The following is a 20,621-nucleotide window of genomic DNA, read 5'->3' as shown; positions in this document are numbered from 1 at the left end:
GGGGACAACAGAGGATGAGATGGCTGGATGGCATCACCAACTCGATGGACATGAGTTTGCGTGAACTCTGGGAGTTGGTGATGGACAGGGAGGCCTGGCGTGCTGCAATTCACGGGGTCGCAAAGAGTCGGACACGACTGAACAACTGAACTGCACTGAAAAGTATTCAACACTGGGTAAAGTTAGTGCTTTCCAGAAAAAACCACCACAGATCAGGTATAAGTTTTAGTTTCGGATGATGACAGAAACAACTCCATAGAGAATATTTTTTGTTGTTTTTTTTTTTACACATAGAAAAGTATTTAAAATACACATTTCTTCTCAATACTGCTGTATTTTCCAACTGGAAATCTAATTTATGTATTTGTTTCAGTATATACTTATTTTAATAAAACAGCCATGTTGATTTTAAATTTGGATAAAAAGAGAAATGAGTTCATCTTACGTCCCCTAAATATGACAGTGACTCTATTTAGCTGCACTTAACACAATATGATGTTGGTATTTAAGTAAAATCAAGTAAGATGTACAAATAGATACAGGGAAATAAACACTATGACAGATGCAGAAAACTGTGTCAACTTTCCTTCTCACAGTCTGAACAAAACGCTTAAGTATGCTTTCCAGTAGTAAGTTGATTTTACAAATCAATCATATAATAATAGCTATTAATAGCTAATATTTATTATTTACTATGCAACAGGTATGATCTTATGTGCTTTTCAGGTATTAACTCACTTAACCTTCATTACAACTTTATGAGATAGATACTGTTATTTCTATTTGCAAAGACAAGGCGAATACTCGGAAGTCTAGATAAACAGCTTTATCCAAAGCACACAGCTGGTAAAAAACTGGATTTGGAATATGCAATTAGCCATTCTCTCAAATATTTAATCACATTAAAAGAATTTAACTTTTAAATATGTCAATGATATTTATGAATGACTATTGCGGAATAGTCACAAAAGGTGGTACAGGTAACATACAAACTTTCTATTGCTATTTAAGAGTTTCTTATATTTTAGCTAAAAGATGATGCTTTTAAAGTGCTGCACTCAATGTGCCAGCAAATTTGGAAAAATCAGCAGTGGCCACAGGACTGGAAAAGGTCAGTTTGCATTCCAATCCCAAAGAAAGGTAATGCCAAAGAATGTTCAAACTACTGCACAATTGCACTCATCTCACATGCTAGCAAAGTAATGCTCAAAATTCTCCAAGTGAGACTTCAATAGTACATAAACCAAGAACTTCCAGATGTTCAAGCTGGATTTAGAAAAGGCAGAGAAACCAGAGATCAAATTGCCAACATCTGCTGGATCATAGAAAAAGCAAGAGAGCTCCAGAAAAACATCAACTCTACTTCACTGACTACCCTAAAGCCTTTCACTGTGTGGATCACAACAAACTGTGGAAAATTCTTCAAGAGATGGGAATACCATACCACCTTACCTGCCTCCTGAGAATTCTGTATGCAGATCAAGAAGCAACAGTTAGAACCAGATATGGAAAAATGGACTGCTACACAATTGGGAAAGGAGTACGTCAAGGCTGTATATTGTCACCCTGCTTATTTAACTTATATGCAGAGTACATCATGAGAAATGCTGAGCTGGAAGAAGCACAAGCTGGAATCAAGATTTCTGAGAGAAATATCAATAACCTCAGAGCTACTGATGACACCACCCTAATGGCAGAAAGTGAAGAGGAACTAAAGAGCCTCTTGATGAAGGTGAAAGAGAAGAGTGAAAAAGCTGCGTTACAACTCAGCATTCAAAATACTAAGATCATGGCATCTGGTCCCATCACTTCATGGGAAACAAATGGGGAAACAATGGAAACTGTGATAGACTATTTTCTTGGGCTCCAAAATCACTACAGATGGTGACTGCAGCCATGAAATTAAAAGATGCTTGCTCCTTGAAGGAAAAGCTATGACAAACCCAGAGAGCATATTAAAAAGCAGACACATTACCTTGCCAACAAAGATCCATACAGTCAAAGCTATGGCTTTTCCAGTAGTCACATACGGATGTGACAGCTGGCCCATAAAGAAGGCTGGGTGTTGACAAATTCATGCTTTTGAACTGTGGTGTTGCAGAAGACTCTGGAGAGTCCCTTGGACTGCAAGAAGATCAAACCAGTCAATCCTAAATGAAATCAACCCTGAATATTATTGGAAGGACTGATGCTGAAGCTCCAATACTTTGGCCACCTGATGCAAAGAGCCGACTCATTAGAAAAGACCCTGATGCTAGGAAAGATTGAAGGCAGGAGGAGAAGGGGACGACAGAGGACAAGATGGTTGGATGGCATCACTGACATCACTGACTCAATGGACATGAGTTTGAGCAAGCTCCAGGAGATGGTGAAGGACAGGGAAGCCTGGCATGCTGCAGTCCAAGGGGTCACAAAGAGTCAGACATGACTGAGCCAGTGAACTACAACTACACTTTGCTAACTGTTTATCAGCACCCGACTCCTCTCCTATCTTACTCAGAATGGGATCTGCAGAAGATGTACTTGCACTGGTAAAGAAAGAGAGATGGAAAAGGTCAGACTATTTTGGAGGATATTTACCATTGCACACTAAGACTCTGGAAGTTCTATGATGGTAGAAGTTGCAGTTCTATTATAAGAGCATCATTCCAAGGGGTTTAAATCACGCCACCTTCTGGGCATGATTCCTTTATATAATTAGTCCTCAGTGAACAATAGCAATACAAATAAATGCATCACAGATATATATAAAAGCTCTATAGCCCTCAAGTCAGCATAAAAATACGGCAGCAAAGAGCTTTGATTTTCATACTTCCCCCTAGCTGGAGACGATTCATTAGCTAAAAAAATGAGCAAAGGACAGGAGAAGAATGAAAGTCACTAAAGAGTATGTCTAATCCATAAACTATGTTCATTACTCAATCATGACCCATGGGACTGAGAAGAAAGCTTGTGTAAGCACACACAGGGGTAAAGATTGGTAATTTCCAGGGGGGAAAAGGGCACAATTATATTTGTAGATGAAGTGTCACAAATTGTTGCTGAATTTGTCTCCGGCACTTAAATACTTGCAATGTGGAAGAGAGGAGACTTTTCAACACTGGACTGGGTAACAGAGGAAGACTGCAATGTTCTCAGACATTGCTCTTCAAGAGTAAGAAGATAAGTACTAACTCAGTTGCTGGAGGCCTTTCTGGAGCCAGAGCCAGAGTCAGGCAGAATTTAATTCCTTAATATCTTTTCAGTTTTAAATGCTCTAAGCTCCTGGATAAATTCTGAAGAAATTTTGTTTAAAAAAAGAAGTGCCAACAACAAAAACAAACAGTTCTTTCTTAGGAACTAGAAATAATGATTCTAATTCTGATACCTAAGATCAGCTGTCTTTCATACTGCTATAATGAATACATAAGAGTTACTGCTTGCACACTATTTCCCCCAGAAATCCCCAAGACATATGTTTGAGAAAATTACTCACTTTTTGGCATATCAGATTGAAAGCAGCTAACTATTTCCGACTGTACGCTCCTGAAACAACTAAATTCCCAAGCAATTTTGTGCACGTTTGAAACATGCCTGTTTATTTGTTTGTTCTTTATTGATTGCCACAGACTGTTATGAAAACACTATGTCATATTATTCTATAGCAGAAGAGGAATCTTTCCATTGTTCTGCATATGTATCCAGTAATGAATGTAAACACACAGATATGCCCATACTTGCTGACAGAAGGTTCTTTATAGCTGAAGGTATTATCAGGTTCTGTGTAAATGTCAGGACTCTGATCCACTGAATTCAGTAAATTAGTGCTGTTGCATCCCATCATGCCTCAGCATATACCTTGGCTAAGCATGACCCTGATTATTTACTCCTTGCTTATTCACTACAATAATTATGTCCATTTATTTTAGTTATAACCAATTTTTCTGTTTTATCTTCAGGTGTCTTATCCATAAGTCCAGATGTATAATATCTCTAAATTATGCATTTTGTGTTTTACCTAGGTTTTGAATATCCTCTCACCAATAAGCTAGTCAACTACAAAATAAAGCAATGGTATGAAAAACTGCAAATTAAGGTTATAAAATACCTTACAAATTTCATACCATAAAATTCAATATGAAGGTAAAATGTAGTAGTGATGATCATTATAATATCTTACATTGGTACAATGTTTTTATTGCTTTCAGGTTACTCTGTACATATTCTTTTAATAAATATTTACGGCACCTGGGAAAAAAGGAACATGACCTCTACTCATATAAAGGTTACATAAGAAGTAGGTGGTCCAAAATAAAAAAGGAAATAAGATCATTAGATAGTTTGCTAAACCTATAGAAGAGAAAAATAGCATAGTAAAGTATAATAAATGGAAGGGCACATATTAGATCAAGTAATCAAGTGCTGTTACTTTCCAAGAAGAGATATTTAGGTTCAAACTAGAGGATGAAAAGAAGTTAGTTTTATGAAAAACAGGAAGAAAGATATATCAAGAAGATAGTGTAGCATGTACAAAAGCCATGACACAGGGAAGATCCCGGTATTTAGGAATAAACTAGAAGTCTAGAGTGGTTGTTTAAAATGAATGAGGACACTAGAAAAAAAATGAGGTTTAAAAAGTAGGTGAAAACTAAACATGTAAGTAAACAAATTTTTTCGTGGGTCATGATCCACAATTTAATGGGTCACACTAGCATTAAAAGAGACTAAACAACATTAGAACATATTATACCTAGGAGGATAAGAATTATTTTGAGAAGCTTTTTTCCTGTCATATGCATATACAGCATGTGTGTGTGCCTATGTATATTTAGCTGAGTAAAAAATTGCACATCTAGTTTTCTCACTGGAGATGGTTTTTTAAAAAGCTTGAAAGACATCATGATGGACCGTGGAATGAAGTCTGGATGTTATTTTAAGCTGGGATAGGAGTTCAAGGAGGTAACGGAATGTTCCAGGCAGAGAAACAACCTAAAGAAAGGCCTGAGGTCAGAGAGGTAACAGGAGACCATGAGAAAAGGAAGTGGCAATCAGAGCACACTGCTATAGTCAAAACATATGATTCTGAAACATGTTCATTAGATATAATAATAGGAGGTGATCTTATTGCAAGGTGTTTCCATATAGTGATAGCAGTATAGGTCTGATTGGACAGACTGAAGAAATAACTAAAGGCAGTCAGAATGAATAAGTTTTAAATATTTTCAAAAAGTTTGGGAGCTAGGAGAATATGAGAATGGGGAGAAGTGTTGTTAAGGACAGAGGTACATGATTTCATGGAATCTTCATTAAATCAGTCACACAGGTTGCACAGTTCTGATTGGAATCCAGTGGCAGCAGTGGCCAGCAGCGTTTGAGAGGGTTGTGGTCGTGTGGTGTTCTGACTGGACAACTCCTGGCGTGCAGTTTTTCCTTTGGTCTAGCTACTGTTTAACAATACTTGTACCTATTTTTTTTCAGCTTGTTTCTTCAGACTTCCTGAAAATTCTGAGTCACAAATATCTTTCAATAAATTTTTTGTTTTGCTTAAATAAGCCAGACTTGGTTTCTGCTGCTTGAAACCAAGAACTCTGCCTTAAATAGTTTTACGTTGTGAAGTTTTTGTGAAAGTCACCAAAGCCCTACATGGAAGTAGCTACATTATTTGGAATCAACAAATTGCATTCATGTGGTACATAATCTCTGGTTGGCTAGCATGAAACAATATTTTTGAGTTTTGAAACAGATTATTCTTGAATGCTCCAAGTCATACTGAAGGCAGAAGACAGCATAAAGAAAGCAGCCTCTTCATCTCAATCATAGAAACACCATACAACCATTTCTTCTAAGCAGAGAACATTTAAATGATAATAAGAATGCATAATTTTACCTGAAAATCCTGAGACTATTTCACTGAAAGAGAAAATATGAACTTGAAGAGTATCCTTTTTAAGGTTCTTTATTAATCAAGAAGCAACAATTAGAACTGGAAATGGGACAACTGACTGGTTCAAAATTGGGAAAGGAATATGACAAGGCTGTATAGTGTCACCTTGCTTATTTAACTTATATGCACAGTACATCATGTGAAATGCTGGGCTGGATGAAGCTCAAGCTAGAATCAAGATTTCTGAGAGAAATAACGATAACCTCAGATATGTAGATCATACCACCCTAATGGCAGAAGGTGAAGAGGAACTAAAGAGCCTCTTGATGAAGGTGAAAGAGAAGAGTGAAAAAGCTGGCTTAAAATTCAACATTCAAAAAACAAAGATCATGGCATCCAGGCCAACTACTTCATAGCAAAAAGATGGGGAAAATGTGTAAACAGTGACAGGTTGTATTTTCTTGGGCTCCAAAATCACTGTGGATGGTGACTGCAGCCATGGAATTAATAGGCACTTGTTACTTGGAAGGAAAGCTATGACAAACCTAGACAGTGTATTAAAAAGCAAACACATCACTTTGCCAACAAAGGTCCATATAGTCAAAGCTATGGTTTCTCCAGTAGTCATGTACAGATGTGAGAGTTGGACCATAAAGAAGGCTGAGCATGAAGAATTGATGCTTTTGTATTGTGGTGCTAGAGAAGAATTTTGAGAATTCCTTGGATAGCAAAGAAATCAAACCTGTCAATTCTAAAGGAAATCAACCCTGAATATTCACTGGAGGGACTGATGCTGAAGCTCCAATACTTTGGCCACCTGATGCAAAGAGCCAGCTCCTTGGAAAAAACCCTGATTCTGGGGAAGAATGAGGGCAAAAGGAGAAGGGGGCCGAGGAAGAGATGGTTAGACAGCATCAGCGACTCAAACTCTGAGAGATAGTGGAAGATAGGGGAGCCTGGTGTGCTGCAGTCTATGGGGTCACAAAGAGTAAGACATCACAGTGACTAAACAACAATTAATCAATTAAAAAGTATATGGAAAGGATAACTGGATGGCTTCAGAAAATACCCTAACTATATTATTTTCTTTTTGAATACATAAGCCAGAAAGAAAAACACCAATACAGTATACTAACACATATATATGGAATTTAGAAAGATGGTAACAATAACTCTGTATACAAGACAGCAAAAGAGACACTGATGTATAGAACAGTCTTTTGGACTCTGTGGGAAAGGGAGAGGGTGGGGTGATTTGGGAGAATGGCATTGAAACATGTATGATATCATATATGAAACGAGTCACCAGTCCAGGTTCGATGCATGATACTGGATGCTTGGGCTGGTGCACTGGGACCACCCAGAGGGATGGCACGGGGAGGGAGGAGGGTTCAGGATAGGGAACACGTGTATACCTGTGGCAGATTCATGCTGATATATGGAAAAACCAATACAATATTGTGAAGTTAAAAAATAAAATAAAATATGAAAAAAAAGTATATGGAAAGGATAACTGGATGGCTTCAGAAAATACCCTAACTATATAATTTTCTTTTTGAATAAATCTACTAATTGTCAATATATCATTAATGTACCACCTCCTAAAGTATACAATGCCATGTTATTAGATACGATTCAGATGAGAGTTCTGTGATCAGTTTTTAAAACACCACATTTCTTTCCTAGGGGATTTCTCAGAATCTTTAAAAAACGAACAGAAAATTAGAGTCCTCAAGAGAAGTTCATGTAGTGTTTTTCTGCTTGCGTCATCACAGAACTTTTTTAGAGAACTAACATTTTACGAAACACATCTGATAAATTACCTATTGTGTTTGATAAATCTATAATTTAAAGATTATGAGAATGCTTCCTATCGGTCAAGTCTTATTGCAATAGAAATCCACACAATGAAAATCTTAACATTTTAAAATACTGATCATCTCTAACCAGGGGATAATCTTCAAAGAGTGGTTGATATGAGAAAATTACAAGTGTTTTCAAAAGATATTTCTTAATTTGGACAAGATATAGTATGATGTCTTTATTTCCACTTTGACTAACATGATGGAGTAAGTGGGGGAAGTGAGATTCAAAAAACAGAGATGGGAAAGAAAAAAATTCATCATTTAAAAAAACTGATTTCTCAGTTACATCAAGAAATTTCAACTGAATGGGACTCTATCTACATGGTATGCAATGTTTCCCAGCTAGTTTCATTACAGTAGACTAAATTATTAGATACCATAAATTGTAAGAATCTATAGCAATGGACAAGACTATGAACCAGCCCAGTAAAAAATATTCTTGGGAAAACTATTGCCAGGAAATAGTGTGTGTTCCTACAGAAGTAATGATAAATAGGAACAAGAGTGAATTAGATTACCTTCTCCCTTGAGTAAAAAGCTATTCTACTCCACACTCAGTACAGAAAAGCAGTTTCAACTGAAATGTTCACTCACTGCCTCCCATTAATTAATCCTGTTATGCTACCAGTAATTGTCCATAGTCACAGAGAAAAAAAGTAAACACGTTAGTATCACCAAATTATAAGGATTACACATTTTTATAAGCGATGACACATATCTGTGAGGGCTACCATCACCTCTTGAGTCAAACCCTGTGCATCATGGCTACTTGGCAAGGCTGCTGGTGACAGGAGCAACGGCGAACCAGGATTTACTAACCATGCACAGGCTGCAGGGCCATGTACTGGATGCATGAAAGTTCATGATAAAGATCAGCATCCCGATCTTCTGGGAGAACAACTAGCAAAAAGCATTTGTTATCACACAGAAGTGGGACTCTCAATATGATCTGAGTCAGGGATCAAACACTAGCTGGCTATTAATTCACTGTGGTGAAAATGAATATGGACTACTCTTCTAACACACATGGAAGTGCATCAAATATAAAGAGTAGAAAGACTCTAAAATGAACTTTAGAGACAAAAACTGTACACAGTTAAATGTCAGCACTGCAAAATTACAGAAAGATTGAAATAGCTTAAGCTGAAAAATTTCCTTGTTATATTTTAAAAATATGTTCATAGTCCTCTAGCTACTAAAATGTTGAGTGTAATTCATGGCAACACAATGTTTCTTTAGTAAAAATGAAAATGATGCTATAGAATCTTTAGTCAGAAGCACCAAAACTGAAATTGTAATGAAAGGTTTTAAGGATGCATCTTCTTTATCCTGACCAAGGGTGCACGTTTGTGACATAATTAGCTGGAGTTGAGGATATAATCTGGGCGCACACAGACTGGATCAAAGCTAATTGGACTTTGTGGCAAATGAACTCGTGACCTAGACCTCATTAGTCATGATCTAACTAACTGAGTTTGAGGGCCACAGAAAATATATGTTGGCACAAGATATTTACTTTGAATTATTTCCGCACTTAATGGGCCCTATAATTTTAAAGAGTCAACTTTTAGAGATGTTGTTTTTCTAAGGTTTTGTGAATGAATGAATCACTACCTCATATTTACGCATATAGAAGACCCTAGTATCAGTGGTGAGATAGCTTTAAAAGGTGCAAGGCAATATGCAGAATTCAGAAAAAAATAACTAGAGAGCAAAACTGTATGGTAATAACTAATGTTTAGTGAGTGTTTTCATTCAATTTCTCAGAAGCTATACAAAACACTTTGGTTAAACTATCTCCATATTCCATAAACGAAGAGAGTGAAGCAGGCTGTGTTATCTTTTACAAAATCACACACTAGCAATCACCCTATTCTACATTGGGCCAATGATAAATGACTGATAGATACCACAGAGTTAATTCTCTCAACACCCATTCTAACTATCCTTTTCCTTTGCTGTCATCTACCATATAGACACAAAAGCTACCAAGCTGCATTCCTAGATTCCTCTGCAGCTAATTACTTTGTTACAGAGTTATGGCCAATGAGATATAAACAAAAATGGAGCTAGGGGTTTCTGGGAAAGCCTGTGTGTGTGTACACACGTATTTATATGTACGTATGTACATACACATATATAATGTATCTTCTTTTTCCACCTTCTGTCTTCTTGTTGTCTGGAATACAGCTATGATAGCTGCTACCAAAGCAGATTTACTACCATACCAGCAAATCTTTGCCCTGATATCCCTGAGCTGCTAATGTCAGCAACAGACTGAGAGGAAGTACGGTTGTGGATGTTTCTAAATGCTCATTTCCTGTCATCTTTCGGTAGCTTAGCACTAAGCTGGCTCAGGTGGTCTGAGTTAATCCTAATGGAAGAACAGGCTAGGGGACCTGAACTTTAGAGGCACCCACTCCTCCCTAGATAAGAAAGCCATGTTTTTTCTACTAAATAACCAGTTAATGTTCACTACCCCTGCCCCCTAGAAATATGGAGCACTCTGTGAGGCCAGAGATCTACTGGAGCAATTTCCACGGTATTGTCCAGTCTTACTAGAGGTATCTGCTGTATGCCACCTTGTAAGATCTCTTCAATAAGGCTTATTTTATATTTGCACACATAGTGCTATTACTTGTACAATATGCTAACTCTGGATTTTTTTTGACAAAAATAAAAGCCCTAATTTGTTTAAATCTCTGTCATATTTTTTTGGTTTCTTAGCTAATTGGTTGCAGTAATAAACATAAGGTAAAACGTTATGGAATAGAGAGTGATAATGTAGCCCTCCAGTGGGGTCTGCTAAGGCATTACCTAGGATGTCTTTGAATTAGGAGAACAAACTAGGTAGAAAATAGTACTTCCTTAAACAAAGGTTGGAGAAGGCAATGGCACCCCACTCCAGTACTTTTGCGTGGAAAATCCCGTGGAAGGAGGAGCCTGGTAAGCTGCAGTTCATGGGGTTGCTAGATTCAGACACGACTGAGCGACTTCACTTTCACTTTTCACTTTCATGCACTGGAGAAGGAAATGGCAACCCACTCCAGTTCTTGCCTGGAGAATCCCAAGGACAGGAAGCCTGGTTGGCTGCCATCTATGGGGTCGCACGGAGTCGTACACGACTGAAGCGACGCAGCAGCAGCAAACAAAGGTAGAAAATATAATGATTTTACTCTGAGGTTCTGGAAGGAAATATACTACAGACAAGGATGCAGCAACAATACAACTGAGTGACCTCCAGCAGTGTCTAGAAACCCATTTATATTCCCTGATACCATAAAGGACCAAGTGGCAGGCATCCTCATTTTTTTTTTTTTGGTCTAAATGCCAATAAGAGTTTAGATTTATGGTAGAAATTCCAAAAACAGGCTCCAGAATGTCCTGGCCTTATACAACAAAGAGGTAAAGAATATTCACAGTGTGTCTAATATATATAAAGTGTTATAGATTCACTAGAGTAACAGAAAGGTGCTGATCCTTCATTATGTGCCCTTCACCTAAACTGATGTAAATAAAATAACAAAATGACAACAATTCCCATTCAGGAAGAGTTCTTCTTAGTATGATAAATATATATAAGGATTTGTTGCACCATGGTGGAACTAAGAGTCTGGGTGAAAGTGAAAGTGAAGTCGCTCAGTCGTGTCTGACTCTTTGCGACCCCATGGACACCAGGCTCCTCCGTCCATGGGGTTTTTTAGGCAAGAGTACTGGAGTGGGGTGCAATTTCCTTCTCTAGGGAATCTTCCTGACCCAGGGATTGAACCCAGGTCTGCTGCATTGTAGACAGATGCTTTACCATCTGAGCGACCAGGGAAGTCCCTGGTGTACATTGAGTCTGGGTACATTGCTATTTTTACTGTACAGGAGACAAATAAGTTACCTGCAGAGGAGAGCCAGGGTTCACAACACAAAGGAGGATGTGACATGTCAGTCTACAAAGATATTGCTATACTGGGTGTAGTGGTTTGGGAACGGAAGAGAGAAGTAGAGAATGATATTCCAGCAGAGGAAACAAACCACGTGTCCAATAATACAGAGGCATGAAAGGGGAAACAAGTACAAAGTTGGTTGTTCCCAGAACAGATGGAAGATGAAGCCAGGGAGATAAGAAGGGGGGGGGTAAAACCAAGACAGAGAGACACATTTTACTTTATAGCTAATATAGGTTCTAAAGGCGGTGGTGATGTATGCAGATTCAGTGACCAAAAGCAATAAGAAAAAAGAGACGATGAGTCAAGATCAGTGAAGAACTTTCAGTTTTGTATCATCCATTGTAAACCAGGTCCTGTGCAAGCTGCTTTACATACTCTGCCTTAAATCCTCACAATAATCCAGTAAGAGTAAGTTTATTATCCTCCCACTTTCCAGGAAAGAACAATAAAAGCACAGAATAGTTGAGTACCTTGACCATGATTATAAAACTAATAGTTAAACCAGGATTTTAAGATGTTTAGCTATAATAAGAATAAATGCACTTTCTACGTACTACACACACTTCTGCTGTTAGATTTAGTGCAGTGAAATAACAACAAAAAACACACAAAAATCCTGCCCCTCATGGAGCTTACAGGTTGGTGTCATGGGGGTCTATAAAATCACCCAAGGAAACAGGAGGTGCAGTAAGAATTAAGAAAGCAGAGATTCTCAACCTAAGGCACAGCAGCCTGGGGCAGAAGAGTCAATAAGAGAATCTGAGTTCATTTCAGACCGGGAGATCTAACAGATTGCAAACAAAAACCTGTGGTAAATGAAAACAAACGTGGTGACTTATAACAGTTCTTAGTCCCTTTATTTATAATAACATCCTGAATCTCAAAGTGGCTGAAAAACTCTAATGAAAAAAATATACAAACTGACATTATTGTTGATGCAAAGGAGATGGAGTGAGAGTTGGGGAGGAAGGGGAAGTTCAGACAGGAAAATAAGATTTATTGAGTATCTGGCACTTTTACATAGAGTAGTTAAGTACCTCATTTAATAAATCCAAAAAAAAATAACCTCCTCCTAATCTACTAATACAGTAGATTTATATTACTTTACAGAAGACACACAAAAATTCACCTTATTGATAAAAACAAAAAGCATGGATTTTAGAAGGTTATATTATGATACAGAAATCACCAACAAGGGGATATGTTTTTCTCAACCTAGAGAAAACCATTCATGGGTACAACAATTTAAAATTTTAAAATATTTTACTGGGGTAGAAATGTCAAAATACTTTAAAAATATTCTACTGAGGAAAATGAACACATTTTTAACAAACATAAACAAGGCTCAAAACACCAGTTTAAGTTCAATAATCGTACTCTGGTTAAAAAAAACAAAAGTACTGTGAAAGCAAGGAAATAACTTGGGATGGGCAGAAGGTGTCAGGAAGTGCATTCCTTTTCTCCGAGAGGGGAATGAGGACGACTCCCCCATATGAACTTACATTGCTCCATTGGTATAGACAGTGTCACTCCCCTCCACGTACTGCACCTGAGCTGGGTAGACATGCTGCACCTGCTGCACGGTCTGCACCTGCTGCACCTGGAAAGCAAATAGGAGGACCCAATGAGAGGTGCCTGCGACAGAGTGCAGGCGCAGTGCCAGGGCTACTGCGAAGGGTTTTCTAGGGTACCGATAAACCCAAGAATGCTTTATAATGAAAACTGTTAGGTTCATGCCAATTTCAGCCTAAGTACGTGCTGGGTCCAAAGGGCCAAATCAAACGTAGCATTTATGTTGAATAAATTCTGTAATGTTCTTGCAAGTATGTATGTATATACACACTTCAAGTGTTTAGAGTGAAAATTCTGAAAGCTCCACACTTATTTTGATGGTTGATGAAATTCTCTTCAACCTGGCTTGTGAATGCTACATTTATTTTTTAGTTAAAAAATTCACAGTGGAAAAGTTCAAATACTTATACGTAGAAAAAAAATACTATAATAAACCCCATGTACTCATCATCCAACATAAACAACTGTCACCAGATCTTCCTCTTCAGCCTCTCACAGGATTATTTAAAAACAAGTGTAGAACTTACAGCATTTCATTGGTAATATTTCATTTTTTCTTAAGAGAAAAGAACTACTGTTAACATGAATACAATACTAACATCATAAATAAAACATTAACAGTTCCTTAATATCATATAAAACCCTGATTGTTCAAATGTCTCTGATCATTCCAATGTTTTCTTAAAAGTTTGCTTGCTCAAACCAGATCCAAACAAGGTCTACCCGTTACATTTGGTTGATATTTCCCTTCTTTCTCTTTTAGTCTCTAACAGTTTCCCATCCTTTTTATATTTGACTGTTAGTTATTTGTGACTGAAAAAACTAGATCAGTTATCTACTAGAATTTCTAGAATGCTAAATTTGCCTAATAGCATCCCTGAGATGTCACTTAATAAATTCCTCTATCTTCTATATTTCCTACAAGTGAATAGTTAGATCAGGAACCCTGATCAGATTCAATTTTGAAAAAGCTGTGTACTATTGAATCATATAAGTTGCCATTGAACAGCTGGTTGTCTCTCATTCTGCAGTATTATTTGATCAAGAGCTTCAGGTGTTGTCAGCTGGTTTCACTGGTTACAATGTTTCCTATCCATGTTTACTTGAGGATATCACTAGTCACTAATCATCATTTTCTGTAGCAATTACTTTAATTAATAAAAGGCTTCAAACTTGTGGTAATCTGATTCTGCTATTCTCTCTTCATTTATGAATAGAATTCTATAAAAGAATTCTTATTAGTATTTGATTACTCTGAATTAAAGTTTGTATAGGAAGAATAGGATAAATGTATGATTTCACTATTTATCACTACTCAGAATAATGATTTTATTCCCTTAGCTCCCTCCCCAAGGTGGCCAGTGTTGTTTTCAGTTTGATCTTGCTTGTATCCCTTAAGATTTTTAGCTTTTGAACATATTATATATATATTTAACACAGCAATCGTTTTTTCCCCTACAATTGTCCCACCTTTGACTACTGGTAGTGCCTTCATGGGGGCTTCCCTGGTGGCTCCGGCAGTAAAGAATCCACAATGCAGGAGACCTGGGTTTGATCCCTGGGTTGGGAAGATCCCCTAGAGGAGGGCATAGCAAACCACTCCAGTATTCTTGCCTGGAGAATCCCCATGGACAGAGAAGCTTCCGGGCTGCAGTCCATGGGGTCGCAAAGATTTGGATGACTGAGCGACTAAGCACAGCACACACAGCAGTGCCTTCATGACCACAGTAATCTTTCTTAATTCTCAGATCTATCCTAGATCTGAAATCAACCATTTTTTTAAAAACCCTGGGTCTTCTGTTTTAGTTGTAATATAAATATGTAAAAACTGCTTGGGAAAGAACTTTACCAACAGGCAAACTGTTTGACACCTTTGTGATTTCTTCTACAGAAATATTCATCATATAAAGAGTTTCTGTACAATATTATTTTTTAAAATACAGCTTATAAGAACAATAAGAAGGAAAAGCCTTAATGACTACAAAAGTGGAGTAATTAAATATAGAAGAGCATTCTATAGAATATATGGTTGATAATAAAAGAATGTGAAGTTGCTCAGTCGTGTTCGACTCTTTGCAACCCCATGTACTGCAGCCTCCCAGGCTCCTCCATCCATGGGATTTTCCAGGCAAGAGTACTGGAGTGGGTTGCCATTTCCTTCTCCAGGGGATCTTCCCGACTCAGGGATTGAACCCGGGTCTCCCGCATTGCGGGCAGATGCTTTACCCTCTAAGCCATCAGGGAAGCCCAATAAAAGAATAAATTAAGATTAATATATACTATATTAGTAGGATCTCTAAGACATATTCTAAGTGAAAATGTTGCTGAAAAATACTTAACAGTGTGTGCTCAGTCACTCAGTTGTGTCCAACTCTTTGCAACCCCATGAACTGTAGCCCACTAGGCTCCTCTCTCCATGGGATTTTCCAGGCAAGAACACTGGAGTGACTTGTCATTTCCTTCTCCAGAGACTTACAATGTAACTTGATTTACGTATATATCTGCATATATGGGCACATGTGCATACAAATATGCTTCAATATATAAAGGAAGATAGAAGAATGCACACTAAATTTCTAAAAATGGTTACTTTACTGAGCAACATTAAATGAGATGGGAGAGAAGAAATGACTAACATCCTTTATGAATTCACATCTGTATTTTATATATCTCAATATATGAAAGGACTTCCACTTCTGGCCACGATGGAGTAAATACTACTGGAAATGCCCCCCTGCGCCCCCCCCCCTCCGCCGACAAGTAGAAAAGTAGAGAAAATGTGTAAAACAGTATTTTCAGTCATTTAACAAAAAGGCATCATGTGATTCTGTTCCTTAACAGAAGGAAAACAAATACAGTGAACCCTATGATGATCTTGGAGACCAGGATGCAGAATATAGAGGAGGAATGGAGAAACAAAGCAGAGCATCGTGACCTCAATGAGGTGAGGAGATACTGAATTTGGGGAAGGCTGAGTCACCTGAAGTTTGAGGACAGTATCAGAAAGCAAGTTAGGTAGAGAAATAGATCCAGAAATGTTTGTAGAGATCCCCTTGATGCCAAATACTAAGCTGCATGTACATGTGCAGGGACAGAGAAATATAAGTTCTGACCATCCATCGTGTCATGACCTTACTGAACAGCTAGGACACTCTGTAGAAACACCAGAGGGAAGAGCCATAGTATTGATAAAAGGACTAAACTACATCTAGAATAAAACTACTTTGCGTGCGTGCTAACTTGCTTCAGTCGTGTCCAACTCTTTGCAACCCTATCAACCATAGCCTACCCGGCTTCTGTGTCCATGGGATTCTCCAGGGAAGAATACTGGAGTGGGTCGCCATGCCCTCCTCCAGGGGATCTTCTCGATCTAGGGATCAAACCTGCATCTCCTATGTCTCAAAAACTACTTTAGGTCCATCCTAACAAATCTAAAAGAAAAGCCTTGATAATATCCACAAGTAACTGCCTATATGGAACTAAATTTAACACTTGGAAGATATCAAAAATCCAGACATATAAAACCATAAGAATCACAGTGTCCAGCATTCAAAAAAAAAAAATTATGACATATGAAGAAGCAGGAAAATGTGATCGCTAATGAGGAAGAAAATCAATCAATAGAAACAAATCTAGAAATGAAAGATAAGAAGTGGCAGAGAGATGTTAAAACAACTATTCTTAAATAGCCTTGAGATTTAAAGGAAAATGCAAATATGGTAAGAAAGAAAGAACATGTAATGAGCTGAGTCAAATTTGTGGAGTTGAAAAATACAATATCTGAAATGAAAAATTTGCTCAGTGGAATAGAGAGATTACATAATGCAGAAGAAAAGACAAGTTAAGATGAAAACCCAGCAATAAAAACTATTTGGAGAACAGAAAAAAAGAAATAATGAAGAACAGAGAAAAGTGGAAAAATATCAAGTAGTCTAAACAATGTAACTATAGTCCCAGAAGAGGAAGAACAGAAAATATATTTGAAGGAAGAGTGGTATAAACTTACAATTTTATTAAAACTATAAACACAGATCTAAGAAGCTTAATATACAAGACAATGTATAGACAAATGAAAACCACAGTAAAGTGCATTATAATTAAAGTGCTAAAGGAGAAAAATTCCTAAGCAGATAGAAAACAGATACATTGTACACAAGGCAACAGGTATTAAAATGACTGAAAACTTCCCAGTCAAAAAATACAAGCCTAAGATAATCAAATAGCATGTATTTAATGCAGGGAGAGAAAAACTTCAATCAAGAATCCCATAACCAGTGAAATATTCTTCAAAAATAAAGAGAAAATCCTTTCTTAGACAAAAACTAAGATCATTCATTCTGCTCTAGCAGACCTCCAGTGAAGGGAACTGGAGGGAACAAAAGAGAGTTTTGGACTAAAGAAAAACAATTTCAGATGGAAAATGGGACTTACACAAGAAATGAGGAGCATTAGATGGTAAATTTGTAGGTAAGGTAATTTTGCTTATTTTCTCATCTTTTAATTTCTATAAAAGATAACTGCCTGTGCAGAGTAAAAATAACAATATGCATATAACAGGGTTTATCACATATGCAGAAATAAAATGTAAGTATGACAAAAATAGCACAAAAGAAATTATACTCAGTTTAAATCTTGATTGTCATAATGGGTAAAAATGTAAACTCTAACTATATACTCTCCACCAGAACACACTTTAAATATACAAAGACAGGTTAAAAATAAAAGGATATAAAAAGACAGCCTTCAGCAAACACCAATCACAAGAAAGAGTAGCTATGTTAACATCAGTCAGAGTAGACTTCAAGACAACCAATACTACCAAAGAAAAGGATGGAAATTTAATCAAAATATTATCAAGAATAAATAACACATCCTATATGTCTTTGCATCTAACAACAGTTTCAAAATAACATGAAGCAAAAACTGAAAGAATCGAATGTTAGCTAGTTTCCTTTGTGGAGGCCAATACGGAATGGTTGCAAATTCAGTTAATTTGGAAATAGGAGAACTCATTTTAGGTCTTTATGCTGACACTTGCTGTTTATATATTGGGGGAGTCAATTCATTTTTTTAACTAATAATTTCTTTGTGTGTAAAGAAAAACTATATCTACTCTGTCAAAAAGAATTTTTGTGAGAATCCAAAGCTACTAAATACAAACACAAAGCATGTCATAAGGCATATATGATAATTATAATACATTTTGAATAATGAGAGACATTATTAAATACTTTGAAATAAGAATCTTGTCTTCTACTTCTGTGTAATTTTCATCTTTATATTCCACTTGGTTTCAGCCATAAATATGTACAATAAATGTTCATCAAGAATTCCTTCAAATCATGAAATTCTATAATTAAAGTAGAAATGAAACTCAAAGTGTCATGAGTCTTAGAAAAGAATTCTGAGTAGATGCTGGCTAACTCATCTAAGACATCAATACATAAATATGGCTCTTGATTACACTGAGACGTAACTGTACAGTGTAAAAATAGGGCATAATTCTTTGCATTATCTACTAAGTTAAAGAACTGATGAAGTAAATAGAAGACCTATTTACTTAATAGAAAATAGAAAAACACTAAAAATAATGAATTATAGCATATATTGGAGGTAACACAATTTTCCTTATTATCCAGACTAATCATTACAAACTAGGCTAAAGAGGCCTTGAAACAAATTAGTGATGAGAAATGGAATTGCCTACAGTTTGATAAGGTATTTTTTCAAGGTATAATGACAGTGAAGGAAGTAAAAGAGGAGTAAAAAGGCAGAAAAAGGAAGGAGAAAGGAAAAATAATTACCTTAGGTCTGTACGTCTCATTTCACCAATGAAAAATTAAGGTCCTTTTAATTTTTAGTTGAGGGTTATTTGACTGTCTTTCCTTTGTGGGGGAGGGGAAAGTGGAGCTCTATCATATAGTTAAAGGTCACTGGAGAGGTGCAGAAATGCTCCCTTCCTATCTCAAAATTATTCAGATCTAGGAAGAGAGACATATCTACAAAATACCTCTATCGAGACTTATAAATCCAGTCACAGGATGGAAATGCACATGCAGAGCATTTTGTATATTTTGATACATTTCCCAAAACCCAACACCTTTATACTATATATATTGCATAATAATTAAATAACACTCTGTACCTAGCAAAGGAAATGCTCAGTGAATATTTGCACAGTTTATAATATCTTCTAAATGTGGATATATATTCATTTCTTAAAAAAACACCAAGAAATGCTCATGATTCCAAAGTGAACTGATGTGATTACTTTTAATGCCCTTTAATGTGTCATTAAAGACCAAAGGTAAAATTTTAAAAGGAAGTTGCATGCTATTTTCTTTTTCTAAAAGTAATTAACTGTGATCTCAAATTTGTTCAAATATTATTTTATACCATCTTTTTGTTAAACATTAATTTCTGTTCAAATATTTACTAAATTGCTATCTTTTGTAAGTTCATTTTCTATTTTATTTGCCAATCGCAGTGCAGGAACTGTTCAGGTTAGCAATGCTGAAAGAAAGGAAAACGAGCATCCTGTAAGCATGTTATTACTATTCCCAGTAACAGTATTTTCCATCCATCTCTGTGAAATCTATAAAGTGTCACATTTTACCGCCTACCCTACCCAAGTCCTCAGGGGAAAGGCAGATAATTAAAAAAAACCCTACAGGAAATTAATTTTCTCTTAATTTTATTGTATTTCCAAGATAAATTCTCAGAAGTGTTTCCAAAGAGGATGAACAAATAATTTTCACCACTTGAATTTTAATAAACAACAAATTGGTAAAAATACTGAAAAGAGATGGAATTAATAGAAATAAACCAACAATTTCTACAATTAATTGTTAATTTAATAAAAATGACCTTGGGTTAATTTTTAAAAGGCTACATAATACATACCAGAATGGTGGTGGGAATGAAGTGAAACCATAACATTCTGCACAAGAAATTCATCCATTTTTTGTCAACTGAAGGGAAAAAAAATCCCCCAAATATAAATATATGTAACAATGTACATACATTTATACACTAGATGAATTAAGCAACTTAATACTCTTACTAATACACACTTAAATGGAAGCACCTCATGACTATTCAAATGTAGTGTGACAAATGACTTTCCTTATTTTACTGCATTTTTATAATTCTTACTGTTTACAAAAAGAAGTGAATACCAAAACAAACTACATACTACGGGAAAATGTTCTGGTTCAACAGAATCAATTAGTATATTTTGAGGACAAATTTATACAATATGTTGTTTTGGATGTGCTACAAGAAAAATAAAATGAATCACGCTTCAAAACAGTAATCCTTTTCAACAGTGAATGAAATCATTTATAATTGTCAAGCTTATTAGACAGTAAAGAATAATACTAG

At 36.4% G+C, this 20,621-nt stretch overlaps 1 protein-coding gene across 8 annotated transcripts in view; it reads right to left on the bottom strand.

Moving 5' to 3' along the window:
* RFX3 (regulatory factor X3) overlaps nt 1–20,621 on the bottom strand; it is a 337,765-nt gene that overhangs the window by 114,444 nt on the left and 202,700 nt on the right. For all 8 annotated transcript variants that reach the window (XM_070794588.1, XM_070794586.1, XM_070794585.1 and 5 more), the window contains one exon: nt 13,169–13,266. In XM_070794588.1, the coding sequence (XP_070650689.1) occupies nt 13,169–13,266 (98 nt within the window). The remainder of the gene's footprint in view (nt 1–13,168; nt 13,267–20,621) is intronic.

This window comes from Bos indicus, chromosome 8 (assembly GCF_029378745.1).
Source record: "Bos indicus isolate NIAB-ARS_2022 breed Sahiwal x Tharparkar chromosome 8, NIAB-ARS_B.indTharparkar_mat_pri_1.0, whole genome shotgun sequence".
Classification (NCBI taxonomy): Eukaryota; Metazoa; Chordata; class Mammalia; order Artiodactyla; family Bovidae; genus Bos; species Bos indicus.
This window is presented reverse-complemented; position numbering and strand designations above follow the sequence as displayed.